Source organism: Lethenteron reissneri, chromosome 21, assembly GCF_015708825.2.
Source record: "Lethenteron reissneri isolate LAM-NWPU_2019-01 chromosome 21, ASM1570882v1, whole genome shotgun sequence".
Classification (NCBI taxonomy): domain Eukaryota; kingdom Metazoa; phylum Chordata; class Hyperoartia; order Petromyzontiformes; family Petromyzontidae; genus Lethenteron; species Lethenteron reissneri.
This window is the reverse complement of record NC_083799.1, coordinates 9,309,629-9,322,913: the sequence shown is the minus strand read 5'-3', so window position 1 is coordinate 9,322,913 and position 13,285 is coordinate 9,309,629. Positions and strand designations below refer to the sequence as shown.

The window sequence follows — 13,285 nt, the reverse complement described above, 5'->3', positions numbered from 1 at the left end:
CACTGTGATCCTCCTCTCTTGTACGTATGTTGAACTGCTTTTGCACTATACGTAACCAACCGTGCTAATATGATGTGGGGGGGGGGGGGATAACAAAGCATTTCTAAATAAATTAGTTTTCTAAATCTAGATTTAAAAGTACATTGCTGTCGAAAAAATGGATACAGCGATGACGAAATAAAAAGGATTCGCTGGGATAATGGAACGTGAATTTGACATTGCTATGAACACGAAAATTGAGGTATATACGAAACAGCAACGATTGTACCGACAATTTTATACCCATCAGAATGTTGTATTTCGAGGACGGCAGATGAAGGAAAACGAACCGCCTGCAGACATGTGACCAGCAGAAGTGAATCATGGGAGTTATGGGGGCTTCGAAAAACAACAAAAGAAAATTACAAAATGACTAGGACGAGGATAAACACTGTTACGAAAGATCCCAGTGCACACCAGACTGCAGTCGTGTGTTTGGACCCGTCTCAAGAATGTATCCTGATAATTGTTTTTTTACCCTTTTATCTGGCAACAAACCTGACACCTTTTTTACAAGGAGTCATGTTTGCATTGACCACAATACCTGCAGTCATAATGCAACCAAAAAACATAACTCTGATAATGTATGCACTGTCCTTGAAGTTGATTGGTCCACACCCGAGACAGCTTTCCTTAGAGCCTAGTCTCACATGGTGTTGGACCAGATGACGCCAAAAGGCGCACTTATAAAAGGTGTCAGTTTTGTTGCCAGATAAAAGGGTAAAAAAACAATTATCATATTTTTACTGGCAAATGAGGTTCCAATGGAATGTATCCTGACTTTACCAAAGACGCGTGGCGATGCACACCGGAAGCCGCGCGTTGAGAAGCAAGAGACCGTCGACGGAGACTGCGTTGGATCGATGTAGTTGAGGGAAGAACAGGAGGCGACCTGCGGTGGCCCACTTTACTCGAGTGACCCGGGTGCTGCTGCGGGGTCCACTTTCTGCCTATATAACCTCGTGCCACGGCAGATCTCTCGCCTACTTCAGCAGTTGTTTCTTGCTGTGGTTGTCCCACCTGATGACGATTGCTTGTGTTGCGATCGAAACGTCGTGATTTGTTTCATTTGATGTCTAACTACGTCAAATAAGCAAGTTTAATATTTTAAAAAAAAGTGCAATAAAAAGGTTCACATCTGAATACAATGGTGTTGCATGCAATCACTGATTTTGTGTGAAATTTAAAATGGAACACTCCAAGTGTAAAGTCGAAGAAGGGAGAGAGAGGGCACTGGCAATCAATTTCATGAGGTGGGGTAGGGGGGACAAGGGCGTGCGTAGACTCGTACAGCCGCCATGTCAGTGCACCCACCGTGGGTCGTGGGCGAGTGGTTTGACCGTTCTTCACCAAGCAAGTCAGTGTTGGGAGGTGGAGGCGGCCGGCATGCACGTTGCAGTAGAGTTACGACACGGCTATGGATGTTACTGCAATGCCCCCCCCCCCTTCCCATGCATGTGCCCCCCCGCCCTCCCTCTCCCATTATTAGCTTTACTTTCCATAAAGAAAGGTCAAAATTAAAGATATTTTGCCTCAACAATTTTTTGTTTCCGCTTCATCTTCTTCATGCGGAGTGACGTCACCCGTTCATGGTTATTAATGATGGGGGGGGGGGGTCCATGTGGAGGACCCCTCCTGTTCATGCTTATTAATGAGGGGGGCTGCTCGACGTGGAGTGACGTTACACACAGACATTCTTGGCTCATTATATTAGTGATAGCAGGCATGAGTGTTGTATTTTTTTTTAATACGGTCCTTTCCACTCTCTTCAAATATGTCCGTGTTTAATTTGCACAAGGTTATGCTGAATTCACGTGACATCCGTGGACAAACATCTCAATATTTAAAACCGCGGAGTGCATTATTCAAAAGCTGACATTGCTATAGCGCTTAGCTTCAATCGATATATACAAAGTATAAATATACACTTGCATCCTAGGCCATCGAAGTTTGCTTAAACTTCGCGACCAAAACCATCACCCTGACGAATCGCCTTCACGTGCATCCGCCAACGCTGCAAAAACACGTGTAATAAATAACAGAGGGTGCACATATAAATCACTTGCCAGTGTGGCAGAAATATAGGCTCAAGATCCATAAATACCTTTCAAAAAACGCCGATAGCCATGGCTTTACTGTGCAAACATCACGCTCGTGGCAAACACGAGCCCGGCAGAGCCGAGATCTCGTGGTGACAACGGCATGACCCGACGGGGGTCCGATTCGGGGACGCGAAGATAACTTGCACGCTGTTTAAACGTGCGTGTGGAATGTGGGGAAAGAGCACTGTGACGCTTTAATTGAAAACATGAAGACGCCAATGCGGTGTCGATGACCGTTTGTGGAAACGTGTAACCCAACGAGCTCGCTTATTGTTCGTGAGGGCACTTTAGGTCGATCCACTGCTGAATGGAAGCTCTCCCACGCCACGTCGCTTATTGGAATGATTATTGTTGTTGTTTCTGCTGCCCTAAATTTCGATTTAAAGCTTTCATGACTGCAGGGATTCATCTTCTTGGTTCTTTCGGTAAAGTCACGTAGAAGGGAAGTAATAAAATAATAAAAAATAAAACATAATAAAATAATTCTCACGACGTTTCGGCCACAACGCAAGCAGCCGTCCTCCGGTGAAAAACATGTCTGTCGATAAGACAGATTCTAAATGACACGTCTTAGGCTTGGAGTGTCTATTTAAGCTGTGAGGGAGGAGGAAGAGAGCCTTGACAAAATAATTTGCATTTGAAGAGGAATTTAGCATATTTATGGGAAATGCAGGAATGCGAATAGTGGTAATTGTGAAATGCGTGGGAGGCAATTAGCACTATTCGCATTCCTGCATTTCCCATAAATATGCAAAATTCCTCTTCAAATGCAAATTCTTTTGTCAAGGCTCTCTTCCTCCCTCACAGCTTAAATAGACACTCCAAGCCTAAGACGTGTCATTTAGACTCTGTCTTATCGACAGACATGTTCTTCACCTGAGGACGGCTGCTTGCGTTGTGGCCGAAACGTCGTGAGAATTATTTTATTGTTTTATTTTTTATTATTGTATTACTTCCCTTCTACGTGACTTTACCGAAATAACCAAGAAGCTGCTGCCCTAGTTTACCCAGGAAAGTCCAAATCTCATGCATATTTTTCAGGAGGGTCCTGCGAAGTTTTACGCAATAAGGGGGCGGAGGCAATGTTGCTGCTCCGAAATAGGACCTTTTTTCCCCAGTATCAAAGTATGAAAAAATAAGATTAGGTTTTGCTGCTCCTGTATGTATTTGTAATAAACGACTCTGTCAGGCTCTCTTGGTCTCTGTTGTCGTTTATTTTAGGTTCTTCGTATCTCACCCCGCTGGTTCTCGTCCGAACTTGCGCAGATCCCCGCGCGCCCCGCGCACGCTCCGTGTGGCCGCTCCGCTCTCTCCGTGTGCCCCGCACACGCCGCCAGCCACACCGCTCGCTCCGTGTGCCCCGCACATTCCGCTAGTCACCCACTAGCTACGTGTGCCCCGCACACTCTGCTAGCCCCTCACACACCGCTAGCCCCGTCTACCTCACGCACACCGCTGGCCGACGGTGTGCATAGGTCTACGACCACGTGGCAGATGGCGCCGCTCCTCCACACTGCCCAGCGTGGCCTCCCCTATTCTCGCTCAGTTCCCACTCCCCGATCTCTTCCGACTCTCTCCCTATATCCTCCCCATCACGTGACCCTGACTCCTCCTTCTCGTACTGCCCCCGTCTCCGCCCCCCATTCACCTCGTCTCCCATTGGAGCCGAGGTGAGCAGTTGCTCCTCCCACACGCTCCGGTGTGAGTGGCGCGGAGGCCAGCAACCACCCTGTTTATGCTCGCATTACATATTTTAAATTGGGCAATTCGCGGGTGATTTTTTTTAACTCTCCAAATTTGGACCATGATGCCAGCACACAACGGATATTGAACGTTCACTGTGAAGCATAAGAGGTGCATCGTTATAGCTAATACAATTCTAGATTTGAAGCTTTCATGACTGCAAGGATTCATACTCTTAGTTCTTTCGGTAAAGTCGCATAGGTAAAAAATGAAATTAAAATGAATGAAACGTCGTGATTTTATTGTTTTCTTCATATTAATTTTTATTTCATTTTTTACCTACGTGACTTTACCGAAATAACTAAGAGTATGGCTAATACACCCGTAGCAACATCCAGGGTAAGGCTGCCGACTCGGAACCGCTGGGGCTCTGCAACAAGCGGTTAGTGCGCTACCACGAGGCCATGCCACCAGTTGACCATTACCTTGCCACGCTTGCTAGTGAGGGTCACTGAAAGGGGTGAACCCAGGAACCGGTTCGGATATCACTCGGCAACGATGCTTGCCTTTGCCGGGAATCTCAAGTCAAGGTCGCCGGGCGGCAAGCATAGTGCGCCAACACTCTATCCACGAATGTTGGTTTGTATGTTGAGCTTCTTTTGCACGATACCTAGCCAACTGTACTCATCGGAGGTGTGGGAAATTACCCCCGTGATTACTCAATAGAGCTCAATTCTCACAAGACTTTTCTCCTTCGCTTCAGAAACTATGACTTGCATCCCACGGGATTTTTGCACAGAGCGTTGGTGTACGGTGCTTTTTTGTGGAAGATTTTTTGCAGTTTTTTCCTGGATTTTTCTGTTTGCGCATAGTCACTTTAAGATGTTTTCTTGTTCATGTTTTGAATTTTGTTTGTTGTGATTGCACCTGTTTTAAGAGCCGAATGGCTCACAGGGCTATAGCAAATAAATGAAACTGAAACGAAAAAACTGAAAAGAAAAACCAATCTCACTGACCAGTATTGGTCTTTGTCGCTGCACTCGAGAATGCATCAGCTAAATTGAGAAGAACTTCGACCAGACGGAATAAACCCAAACAAAACAAAAGCCACGTCCGACAAGTACGCTCAACATTTGGAGGCATCTGCCAAAAGGCAATACGAGTGGGGAACAGCAGAGTGCGTCTACTTTAGATGGCAAATGAAGGCAGACCGGGGGAACTAAGAGACAGACTAAAAGTAAGCTCGGAGTCCTTTTCTAAATTCGAGATTTAAAGTTATAATGACACCGAGTGGCAGCCAAGGAATGGGACGCACGCAAGAGGGCATCTACGATGGCGACGGAGCGGCGTAATTGCGCATCGTGCGGGCACTGGGTGGATTGTTTGTTTCCCGCACTTCCAATGTCCCTGCACCTCCGATTAGCACGGTGGGCTACGTGCGGTGCGACAGACGTTCAACATACATACACTTCAGAGTCAATGGTTCACGTTGGGTGGTAAAGTGGTGCAGTGGTAAAAGCAAGAGGCGCCTGGGTTCGATTTCTGACCCGGTCGCCTTTTGTATTGCCCACCGGACATGTTTCTGTTCTAAGTGTGTTTTCTAATTTCTGTTTCCCAGTGTAATTCCAAGCATGCACCTCCATGCTTCTTTGCACATTTTACAGCTGCTGCTACATCGTGTCGAGTTCATTTCCATGTTTCTTAAACCACAATCCTGAGCAGGTAAACTGTATAATGGACTATGCGTGTTGGACTTTTTTCGCCGCATCGTACGTAGCCAACCATGCTAATCGGAGGTGCGTTCTAAAGAAATTCTTTTCAAACGACAGTATATTTAAAAGTGCATAGCTCCAGTGGCTTCTTAATATCGGAAATAAGAGCTTTGCAGATGGCCGCAGAAGCGCATCTGAAAGCGCCGTGCTGTGAACACCGCCTTTGTTTGATGGTTCGCGTGATGATGGTTTATGCTCCTTGACGAGATCGGCAGGGTATTGTGGTTCATTCGTGGCAAGCACTTTGTGTGTAATGAGTGCAACCGCACAATGTACTTGTTCGGCAACCAGAAGGCAATGCAGCTCGGCGAGCACTGGACTGGGGGGGGGGGGGGGGGAGAGCAGCTCCCCAGTGGTTCGTGCAGTGAATTTTGAACCTAGCCAACTTTGGTTTGATGCCTCGCCATGACTAACATAAGTCTGCGAGTGATATCTTAACCGGTTCTGGGCGCCCACCTCATCAACTGACATCGACCGGTGTGGTGAAGTATGGTCATAAAAACCCTCACGACCTACACTGACGTTAGGGAGGCCATCAACCAGCAGTGGATTGACAAACAAGGATGTACTGTACGTTGTTATCATGGGCGTCTACGTGACTAAAGTCCTATACCAACCTGCTCCTGGGAAACCCTACCCTGAGCCAACCATGTTTGTCAATGGGCAAAAACTTTCAGCCGTTGACAAGTTTACTTACCTTGGTAGTACACTGTCTCGCGCTGTGCACATAGATGATGAAGTTAACATCAGGATTGTCAAGGCCAGTGCAGCCTTTGGGCGTCTACGTGACTCGGTATGGGAAAGGAATGGCATCAAGCAGGAGACAAAACTAAAGGTCTACCGGGCTGTTGTCTTACCAACTCTTCTGTATGGGTGCGAAGCCTGGACAATTTACCAGCGCCATGCCAAGAAATTAAATCATCTCCACTTGAGCTGTCTGAGGAAACTGCTGAGGATCAAGTGGCAAGACAGAATCCCTGACACGGAAGTCCTCAGCAAGGCAAATATCCCAAGCATCTACACCTTGCTTGCGAAGGAACAGCTTAGATGGACTGGCCACGTGACCAGAATGCCCTACGCGAGACTTCCAAAACAAGTCTTCTTTGGCGAGCTGAAGAATGGCAAGCGAGCACAAGTGGCCCCAAAAAGCGCTACAAGGACACCCTTATTTGGATTCGACCTGGAAAGCTGGCAATCCCTAGCACAGGACCGACCTGCCTGGAGAAGAAAAGTACAGGACGGTGCAGTCCTCAGTGAGAGTAGGAGAAGCTCCTGTGCTATCTTGAAGAGGCAGCAGCGCAAATCTACCAAGGAAGGACTTGTGGCTGCACCTCAGAGCTCTACATCCTCCCTGACCTGTCCAGTGTGCCACAGAGAATTCCGGGCTCGGATTGGCCTGTTCAGCCATCTGCGCACTCATCAAAACCCAAAAAAATGACAAACGTGCCATGGTCACCATCAACTTTGATGGGCGAACAAGAAGAAGAAGATCATGTTGCCTGGCAGTGTCCATTAGTCATTCACGCACCGATTTCTCTGGCGTGTACCATCTTAGCATGCATCTAAGATTTTTTTTATATTTTAATTTTTATTTGAAGCAGGTAATATTAGTCTTGTGTGCTCACCTAGAAAGCCGTGCCTTTGTCCCGGTCGGATTTTTCGGTCACTTGAAGCGTTGTTAAGGGCCAATGATGCACGCTCTGTGAAAAAAATTTACGTGTAAATTTGTTTCACAGCACGTGCGTCAACCATGCTGCACCTCGTTACAGGTTTAAACAAACATTCTAATATATCCGATTCTGAGCTACGTTCGTTCACCACGGCCGGCGGCGGCGACGACGATGGCTAATTAACAATCAATTAATTCTCGGATTGAATCGCGACGCTGAAAATTCGTGAACGCTTCGAATGTCCCATTGGTACCGGTAAGCACCACGAGGCTTCGCACACACCAAACAAAGACAAAGATGCTCCGTATAGCCTGAACAGACTGTTGGAGCAAGTGCTGTTAGCAAGCACCTATGAAGGCCGGCAGGGCACACGAGGGGGTGGGTGGCCAACACCACGTCCAGCCGCCTTTGTCTCCCGAGTGGCGATGTTTACACACTGCACCAGGTGCGTCGACCTCGGGGAGGCCAAGGACTGGTTCAGACAGTCGTCACTGGTGTTGGCCGTGAGCAGGAATCAAACTTGGGTCGCCGGATTCGTAGCGCAGCGCGCTAACCATTACACTACCGCTCCCCACCACTACCACCAGCACCACCACAACCACCACCGCAACCACCAGTACCACCACAACCATCACCACCGCAAACAACGATTCATTCATCCCGCAGGCTTGTCGCGGCTTTGCTCCGTTAAAGCTCCGATTCGAGTTTTTGGGCCGTGCCCGCGTCTGTTGTTTGGGCGTTTCGTTTCCATAGACTGGCAACTGGAAGGGCTCCCCGCACGTGGAGCGAAAAGTTGGACACCATGACCGAACAACGCTCGGTCCAACTCCAAAGCACTTCGAGGCACTGTGTTAACGCACGTCCTCCGGACCCAGCAGTCCGCCTTTCCGTATTTACCAATCTTCTCCGATCAAATGCAAATTAAGTTGTTACACGCACTGCACACGCCCGATGATGGAGAAACATGTCATCAAGTGGGAGCACGCACGTACACACGCACAATGATATCTGCATCTTAAATTGAATCATGTCCCTCTGCGTCACTTGGGATGAAGACAAATATCTCTCGTATAGCCTTAATAGGGCTCTTGTGGCAAGTGCTGTTAGTGAGCACCTATGAAGGTCGGAAGGATATACACAAGGGGGTGAGTAGTCCGCGCTACACATGGCCGTCTTTGTCTCCCCAATGGTGATGTACTCATTGAAGGCTGAGTCGACGTACTGGAGGCCGAGGACTGTTTGAGATATTCATCACCGATGTTGACCGTGAGCGAGAAATGAACTCGGGTCGCCGGGTTCGAGTAGCGCAGTGCGCCGCTAGCCACTGCACTACCGCTCCCCTCCGCATGGGAACACACGTGTTCATGCACACAGAATCTCATCGCGAATTCGAATCGTCCCTCCCCAGACCACACAAGCCGCGTTTCACCAATGGCAGAATCCTGACCCACGTGGCGACTTGGCTTTGACACCCCGAAACGAAGGAGGTTGTCGAACGAGCGAGGAGGACCGGGGAGCTTTGACCTCGTGGGTCACAGGCTGATGAATGGTGGTCAGTAAAGCGAGTGCAAAACCAACACTGGCACTGGCATTGAGGTCCATTCTAAAAGTAAACTTTTTATTTTACCAGGTAAGGCCCACCGATCTATATGTTTTCAGAAGTGATCTGGCCACAAATGATAGCTCAACGAAGTGGCTTATCACGTGGAAATCTATAGCAGCCAAATAATCTAAACGCGTGATGTTGATTCTAAATGTGGAGGGAAAACCCGGAGGACCTGGAGAAAAATCCACGCGATCACGGGAAAAGAAAGAACATGCAAACTGCAAATATACAGGCGTCAGGGTCGGTATCGAACTCGCGATCTCCTGTATACCAGGCGAAGCAGTTTACATCTCGCGTAAACACTGGGTCAATAACCTTATGTAATACTGATTCATAATAACGATCCATAGAGTTTTCTGAATACATTGAGGGCAGATTGGAATATCAATACAGCAGTCATGGGAACCAGTTCTGGTTGACGATGACTGCTGGATGAGGCAAATCTGTTCATTGATCAATATCGATCGTTAAGCTCACGATACACCCAACGAATCACTTACACAGGAATATGTTTTTAAGTTCGCATACAATGCACTCGCATCGTCCCCCCAGCAACTCAAGAGGTGTGAGCATTCGCTGCTACACTGGACAAAAAAAATTAAAGTTCTTGAATCGATCTGACTAAAGACAGTGATGATCTCTGTTTGCTGTGACGTGAGGCCATCTCGGCTGTTAAGTAGACCGCTGATGCGAGTGCACAATTCGCATGGTTGGTACGCTACGAAAGAAGTTCAACGTAGTACAAACATCGAGATTGTCTGTCGCCCATGCACCCACGGCACCACACGTAATACAACAATACACGCTCTAAAACGGTCTTAAGAGTGGCAGATTACAAATACATACCTTACTGACGTATTTTCAGCGCATTGCACGTGTGCTTAGCTGAGCTATGTAAACAAAAACAAAGCGATGCTTCAAATAATTACGCTGCCTATGAAACGAATTGCCAAAATTTCTGCAAAAATGACCAGGCGAGAGGAACCGAGCTGAGCCCAGACCAGGGTCGCATCAGAGCCCCTTGTGAGCTGTGCCCAACCCTAACACCACTGGTGCCGAGACTCCTCCTCACAGGAACACACAACCACAGAAAACCACAAAAAACGGCTCTGACCATGCAGCTACGCTACGTTGGCCCGTGTGTCCTGCACGGGCTGTGTCCCGCACGAGTTTGAAGCTCCGTTGAAGGTCATCGGGGGGAAACTCGTGCGTCCGCGTGGATTCCGTTAACGGTTCCCAGGTGCGGTTTGTGCTCGGAGATATAACATGAGCAATAATGACCTCACGATGACATGAGGTGACACGAAATGACGTCGTGAAGTATTAGGCAATGGTTTGATCGTTGTGAGAGGTTTTTCTTTGGCTTAATAGTAACGCAACTTAATTCTCAAAAGGATGTGCATATTGGATCATCCTTACGAGAATTATCACGAATCCCTCCGTTACATACAGGCAGACGAACAGAGCTGATGCGTGAATACCTCCAACCTTAGTTGGAATGCATTCTAAAAAAACAACAACTTGTTTTAAAGATCGTAACGCTCTGCAGGCAACGCTTTCGTGGTGGGACCACTCGGTTGACGAGACGCAATAAACCACGTGGGAGCAATGTTGCCAGACATGGATAATCACGTCCTTTCTTGTCAACATGCTCGACAGCACCCCCGCCTGCAGAAGACGGAGCGATGGAATGAGCTCATGTGCAGGAACAGGGTGGGGTTTTTGTTTTGTTTTACACCACGAGGCTGTGACTGCGAGGAATAACAACGGTTCGGGGAGGCTGTCATCCAGCAGCGGATGAATCGTGACTGATTATGACGATGATGATAACGAACCTTAATCACTTGTTGAACATCCTAAGATGCACAGCCGAAGTAGGTACAGTGATAGGCATGTAAAGATTCTCCCCCAACTCCCCTGTAGTGGTTGCAAGGAGGTAATGGGGACACAATTCGACGAATAGCTGCACGGTGCAGCCCTCTACACGTCCAACATCACGGATTATCATGCACATAACTCGACGCTCGTATTGCGAGCGTGAGAGTCGTATGCGATCGATGCGTCATTACATGCGTCGGGCGCACGCGCGCACGTGACAGTAGACCACGCGGGGTGGCTGGGCAGCGTCAAGAAGGGCAGCCAAGATAAAGTTAAGTGTGAAGAAAAGCAGCACATGTACAAGGGGCAGCATGAAGGACTGAGAGAAGAAGTGAGAACGTAAGCAGGGCGGTACGAAGTGCAACAAGGATATTGTGAAGAAGAGCATTCTGGGAAGAGCAGTGAGAAGAAGGGCAGCAAGGATAGAGTGAAGACGAAGAATAGCATTCTGGGAAGAGCAGCGAGAAGAAGGCCAGCGCAATGGGCCCCTGGCTCAGGGTAGCGGGGAGCCGAACACCTCGACGAGAAGGGGCGTGAGGTCGTCAACGGCGCCCTCCTTGCGAGAGATCTCCAGGTACTGCTTGGAGTGCTCCTCGTTCAGGTTGCGAAGGTCAGTCAGCTTCTGCACCATCTTGGGGTAGAGGAGGTGGCCGCCCGGCGGCGGGTGGTGGCACGAGATGTAGGTGCGCAGCGTCTCCGACAGCCGCTCCTGGCAAGCCTCCACGCGGTCACGATCCGTCACGCCTGGACGGTCTGGGTTGACGGGTGATGGAGGCAGGAGCAGAGAGAAAGGTCAGTGGTCACAGGGTGATTTGTACGAAGGTCTTGTGAAAAGTGCAGTTGTACCACCGCATGGTATACCCTTTGAGATTGAAAACTAATTTCTTCAGAGCTGCTTTTTTTGTGTTTGGTTTGTCGTCCCTACCCCCCAAACCTCCGATTCGCGCGGTCGGCTACGTACGGTGCGAAAGCAGTTCAACATACATGTATACAAATATACAGATTGCCGTTGGAGGATTTGGAGTGCCAACCGCTCCCATGTCACCTCCCCCACACCCCCCCAACCCCCCCCCCCCCATGCGTTTGATGCCACCACACACTCTGCCAGATCCCACTCCAGTTGCACAGTCAACACGTGACCTCCTAACCCTGTACTTGTGATGCGATCCACTCCGATCAACACGATTGATGGCTCACGTTGGTCGGCAAAGTCAGAATCAGAATATTTATTTAGACTGAAGGAATCCAATGAGCTATGAAGCTCTTTTTCACATGTGTCCCCCACAGATGTCAAAAGTGGTGCAGTGGTAATGGCAAGAAGGTCGTGGGTTCGAGTCCCGACTCGGGTGCCTTTCTGCGTGGAGTGTGTATGTTCTCCCCCATATTCTGCTAACATGACCTGCACATAACTCAATTGGGATTAGACGTAGAGACGTCACCACCCTCCTACTACAAAAAAAAACTTGGCAGGATCTTTATAAATATGAGTCGGTGCGGCATTCGTGGGTAAACAAGTGGAATTAAACAAATTATTATCTTCGACTAGTGGACTAATATAGCTATAAAAAAATCCATAAATGTATTTTCGCTGAGAATTATCAACACAAAGACCTCCCGTGTAGCTGACAATGTCGGCTACACAGGAGATCTTTGCTTCACGAATGTTGCAAATCCGAACTCAGTGGAAAGTTTTTTTTTATCAAATGGTTAATCGGTACCGAACCATTTCAAAATAACATGCAACTTGCATGCAGTGTTATCCAGTTTCACTCGTGCCCAAACACATCGCAGTTCGTTTCTGGCGCTGGCAGTTCACGTGACTTTCAGTGCACGCAAAACGCCCCTGTTTGGTTTCGAGCGAAATGCCAGTGCCCATCTGTGGTGCACCGCTCATCGAGGCCACAGCCGTGCCCTCTCCACTTTAACACTGTCCAGACGATGTCCATGCATTTGTAGTGACATTGGGGATGTCACTAAAAGGTGCCGGCCTGGAAGGGTCTTACCGTTCGATGTTTCTACATCGTGGACAGCACCGTGTGGGTGGCTGTGTGTGACACCAGCCCTAGCGGGGCTTGGCGAGCACTGGGATCGTGAGGGCACCACGCATAGCGTGTGGTGGGGGCTTCCCCGAGGGGGAGGGGGTGAGTGTCTGCCCAGGGGCAGGGTTGCCCCGGGCCATGGCACTCTGGTTGACCCTGTAGACACGTGATCGGGACTGTCCACACAGGTCGCCCCAGGTGGGGGGACTAGGGGGTGATCACGTGTCCGGAGAGAGCTCTTGAGAAGGATCGAGAGGGAACGAGAATGTTCAGGAAGGCAGGCAGGGCCGAGGGCGGAGCGGCCCCGACCGGAGAAGGATATAAGGCGGGTCCCTGGGAGGGACTGGGGTCTCTCTTCGTTCTACAAGCTGGAAGCTCTGCATCTCAAGCTGGAAGCGCCTCGTCCTACGGGGGACCACGTGGTCGGAGACCCGAGCAAGGGTCCGACCCTTCGTAGCTGTAACTCCCCTGTATAGGGTAGTTAGATGGGTGGTCT

The 13,285-nt window shown here is 48.9% G+C and overlaps 1 protein-coding gene across 1 annotated transcript in view; it reads right to left on the bottom strand.

The window, feature by feature from the left end:
- Positions 1–2,950: 2,950 nt before the first annotated feature.
- LOC133345191 (vitamin D3 receptor-like) overlaps positions 2,951–13,285 on the bottom strand; it is a 49,388-nt gene continuing 39,053 nt past the window's right edge. The window contains 1 exon segment of the mRNA XM_061555735.1: positions 2,951–11,503. Coding sequence (XP_061411719.1) covers positions 11,244–11,503 — 260 coding nt within the window. The 3' untranslated portion in view covers positions 2,951–11,243.